Source organism: Chrysochloris asiatica, unplaced genomic scaffold, assembly GCF_000296735.1.
Source record: "Chrysochloris asiatica unplaced genomic scaffold, ChrAsi1.0 scaffold00091, whole genome shotgun sequence".
Classification (NCBI taxonomy): Eukaryota; Metazoa; Chordata; class Mammalia; order Afrosoricida; family Chrysochloridae; genus Chrysochloris; species Chrysochloris asiatica.
Window position 1 is genome coordinate 7,396,431 of NW_006408609.1, and position 5,051 is coordinate 7,401,481.

Here is a 5,051-nt window from a genome sequence, read left to right on the forward strand (position 1 = left end):
ACTTTCAGCAAGCAAGGTTGTATCATCTGCATATCTCAGGTTGTTAATAAGTCTTCCTCCAATCCTGATGCCACGTTTTCCTTCATAGAACCCAGCTTCTCATATGACTTGCTCAGCATACATATTGAACAAGAATGGTGAAAGAACACAACCCTGTCGCACACCTTTCCCAATTTATCTAAATCATCACCAATTCTAGGATAGAAGTTCCAAGTTAAGCATGTATTACTTTATAATGCATACATTGGTAGTATTTTATTCTTTGTTATATATTATATTATTAAAGAAATAGAAGAATTGGTTGATTGTTACATTCTAAAACTGATTTACAGTGAAAAATTTTGCTCATGTGATATCTTAGGGCCTTTATGGCCCTCCTTAGAAATGGACTCCCTTGTATTTTTTATTCTATCTTATACCTTTGCTTTTAATGAATAGTTTCCAATATAATTCCTCTGTTCAGAAAATTTTGTATTCCCTGAGATCACAGAATGGTTGCACAGAATCTGCAGTTTCCATGACAGTACTACTGTAAGGAGATACATCTTACCCACTCTGTAACTTCATTCTACCTTTCATTCCTGTTCTCCCTAAACCCTGTCGTCTAATCAAGTGATTCTATTTTTGTCTTACCTCTCACTGAAAAAAATCTTTCCTCCTTCACATCCTTATTCCCCATTCACTTCTCAACCTCTTCCCATTAAAAAATAATAATAATAATAATAATAAAAATTACTACGTTGCTTTATGGAAGCTGTTCTTTTGAAGGCTATCAGGAATATTCTGATCAATAGTTTAGGGGCATCAGAACTGTAACATTGGACCATTATCTTATGCCTATCTTTATGAAGTTTGCTCTTTCGCTGGCTTCTATGCCAGAGTACTCGTTGAAAACCAGGATGGCCAGACTTTGTCTCTCATATTTCAGACATATTTTTAGGAGGGACCAGTCACTGGAGAAGGATATCATGTTTTGTAAGGTGGAGGTTCAGAGGGAAAACCAGCGAGATAGATTGGCAAAGTGGCGGCATCAATGGGCTTAAGAGTAGCAACAATTCTGAGTTTGGTCCAGGACCAAGCAGTGTTTCATTTTGTTGTGCATATGGTTGTTATGAGTCAGTAACGACTTGATGGCACCTAACAACAACAACAATGTCTGCATTCTCCCCACTAATGAATGGAATCTCCTGTCTGTTTAGATGTAGCTTGTATTATTCCCTCAGCTTGCCTATCTGTATGTATACATTTCACTTTTCCCACTATGTACTTCTTGTTCTAGGAATTAGTAATAACAGCAATTATGTAATAGCATTATGGTGTACTGGGTGGGCTTTCCCATGGAAGACTGAGTTCAGTACCTGGCCAGTGCACTTCACTTGGCAGTCTGTACCCTTCAGCCATTGAAGGCTTGCATGTTGCTTTGTGGCTGAAGAAGTTTCAAAAGAGCTTCCAAACTTAGACAGCCTAGGAAGCAAGGTCTGACCATCTACTTCTGAAAACTAGCCAGTAGATCCTAATAGTCTAATCCTCATTGATTGTGGGGATGGCACAGGACTGGGCAGTGTTGCGTTTCCTTGTACATGGAATAGCCATGAATCAAGGCCAGCCCCACAGCCGCTAACAGCAAATGGAGTAAGTAAACTGTTAAAGCCAGCATTTGTAACATTAGAATATTTTTAACATCTCCATAGAAGCAAACCTGAAATTTTAGAACACTATAGTTTTGAAATTGAAGGTCCTCTTTTACCTTAATGTATCAAAGAAATCAGCAACCATGTCTTTATGTTAATATGTTAATAGTCCATCAATGAAAGAGTAGATTAACAGTAAATGTATTTTCAAAGATAATTTAAGAAAAATTTGTTTTTTACTTTTTATTTTGTAGAAGCTAGATGATGAACTCTGTTACTGGTGATTATTGTCTTTGTTCTGTTAATATGAAGTACTTTTTGTCTTTAATGCCAATATAAAATTGTTTTAATATTTTTCTATCAGAAAGTCAAATATAACTCTAAATATTGAGATTTCGATATGTAGTGCTTGACTTAAGGTACTGCTATATACCTACATTATCAGTATAATAATGATTTGTGTATATATATGTATGTGTGTATGCTTAAGGTTTTTCATTAATCTTACCTGAACTCTAGCAGAGCAATTTTTTTTTTTTAGATTTGGAAGAGATATCTTTTTTTTTTTTTTTTTTTAAATAGGAATCAGGACATTGCATGTAGGAGTTTCAGCAATTTATGTTTCTTTTTGTATCTCCCCAAAGAAATGAAGAAGTTGTGGGCAGACCTACAGTTCCCATGCAGTTATTTCCCATTAATAATGCTCCTTTACCTCAAGAATATTTTTTCTCCCCAAAAATGGTAAGTTTGATGTGCATTTGGTTCAATATAATAACAACACAAACTATGAAGGACATCAAAATGCTTTGAAGCATTTGGTGCTCAAACCTGAAGCTGGCATGAAGGCAGAAGTGACCCTGATCTCTCTGCCCAATGTCCTGCTTCCACCCAGTCGCCTGACTCCCATAGTGAAACCCTCAGCAGACAGCCAGCGTGCCACTAGAAGAGGGGCAAACAGTGGTGGTGTTGCATTAAGCAGATACAATTTGTAGAGAGTTCACATGTAAATGGCTATTTTAAAAGATGTTTTGAAAAGTGAATCATTTAATTTAGTAAGCTGTAAGATATATTGGTGTGGCACTGTTAAGCACTGGACAGCAATATCCACTTAAATCACAAGGTCGGAGGTTCTAACTCACCAGTCGCTCCTTAAAAACCCTGTACAGGGTCGCTATGAGTCAGAACCAACTCAACAGAACTTGTCAACAACAATAATAATTATCAGTAACAAGTGTGTTACTTTAAACATGGATTTTTAAATGAACTTATTTCTTAACTAAAGTCTAGCCTATACAAAGGTTCTCAAATTGATAAACTACATTATTTCCACAGATTATTCAAACAAAGTTCTGGCTTAGAACTCTTATAGCCTAGTAATTTTTTTTCTCACAACTCGTCTTTTGTTTTTTTTTAAATGAGGCTAAAAGGTTATAACTAACACAAGATTATGCAAACGTATATTGACAGATGTGAAATATACCACATGTGATGTTATGTGTGTGTGTGGTATAATTTTTACAAATATTGAACTTCTGTGTCATATTTGAAACAATTTGGGTATGTTGGTCAACTTTTTCATCTGTAAATTTCATGAAATCTAAATGCAGATAAAATATTTTGGGGGTAAGTGTTGGGCTGCTAATGGCCAGGTAGACAGCTGAAACCCATCAGCTACTCCACAGGAAAAAGAAAAGGCTCTGTCTTCCTGTAAAAATTTACAGCCTCAGAAACCTTATGGAATTATTCTATTCTGTACTATATGGTCACTCTGAGGTAGAATCAACTAGATGGCAATTGGTTTGATTGGAAAGTTTTATTTTCAATAAAAATTAGGGTCCAAATTGAGATAGGCTAGAAAGATGGAATGCACACCAAGATGTAATAAAACAACCAAAAAGAATGTTGAAAATCTGGTTAGTAATTTTTATATTAATTACATATTAACATGATATTTTGGATATATTTAGATAAATGATACATATTATGTAATTGCATGTTCTTTTTACCTGTCAGAATTAACTCAATGTCAACTAAAAACAACTAGAAGATTTAAAATTATAGATGTGTCTATATTCTATTTCCATCAGTAGTGTCTACCTATATGGTAATAAGCTATATAGCAAGCTACACACTACATTTCATCTTACGTTAGTTATTTAAGGAAATTACCTGGTGTGATACTATAAGATAAGCACTGGACTGCTTATCATAAGATCAGTGGTTCAAAACTACCAGCCACTGCTCAGAAACCCTCTACAGGATCTCTATAAGTCAGAACTGACTCATTGGTTCCTTAACAACAACCATATCCCTGCTCAACAAAATCACTCTCTTTTGTGTGCCAACAGATGATTTGTTTTACTTAGAATTGTTTATGTAATGTATATATACTGTCAACTTTGTTTTGTTTTAGTTTATGAGCTTATTTTTATAAATGAATGTGTTTTTCCCCCCACAGCAGTGGAACACATATAATCCAATGCTTCAGCTTCCTTACTATGAGATGACAGTGCCACTTCCTACTAATACATCCTTGTCTTCACTAAATCGCACTCCAGATTTAGAAGCTGGACCCAGCTCTTATGAGTGGACTCATCAAAAACCAAGTGACTCTGATCCTTATCAGATGAAAAAACGAAAGAGACAAACCAGTGATAGTGATAGTAGCACAGAAAACAATAGAGGAAACAAATATATCCAAAAGTTCCAAAAGTGTAAGAAGAAGAAAAGGTATTAGTATTACATTAAAATGACAAATTTATTTACTGAGCTAAATTCTCTTAAAAGGAAACCCAAAAACTTATCTATGTTCAAACAAATGACCGGTTTCATGGCTATCATTTAATATATATCTAATAATATACTCTCTAATTTAGAATTCACTGTTTCCTTTGAATGACAGTAACTTAAAAAATATATATTGTACTACTTTTTACGTCTTGTGGTATCGCTGAATTGTTATCAACAAGAAATTCACTTTGAGTTGTGTTATTTTGTACCAATAATGGTACTACACTGAGATGTACATCAAAAGTTATACACTGTACACTATGTATAAGGCACCGTACTCTCCTACATTATTACCTAAAACCCTCAAATAAAAATGGGCCAAGATTAAAAGTGGACCTCTGGATTTTCTGAAAGAAACTAGTGCAGTTAATGGAGTTGCACGTATTTCTTACTGAAGGCTGAGTAAGGAGGCTTTAGTTTCCTTTGCTAATACTGGAGATAACATTTCATAGTTTATGTCTAAATGTTTTGTTTCTGTACTTAACTTTCCTATGGTTTTATTTTATAAAACAAGAACATATGGCAGTGATACCAAAGGAAAAGTTTTCATGGGACTAGCCTTTGAATCATTCCCTTTTGATATGATTGCAAATAAATAGCAGACCTTCCCTCTTTAGTGTTCATTTATTA

General features: G+C 34.6%; 1 protein-coding gene across 1 annotated transcript in view; it reads left to right on the forward strand.

The window, feature by feature from the left end:
* LOC102832260 (splicing regulator RBM11-like) overlaps window positions 1-4,368 on the forward strand; it is a 17,540-nt gene extending 13,172 nt beyond the window's left edge. Inside the window, exons 4-5 of the mRNA XM_006866441.1 lie at window positions 2,276-2,372; window positions 4,090-4,368. Of these exons, the coding sequence (XP_006866503.1) occupies window positions 2,276-2,372; window positions 4,090-4,368 (376 nt within the window). The remainder of the gene's footprint in view (window positions 1-2,275; window positions 2,373-4,089) is intronic.
* The last annotated feature ends 683 nt before the right edge of the window (window positions 4,369-5,051 follow it).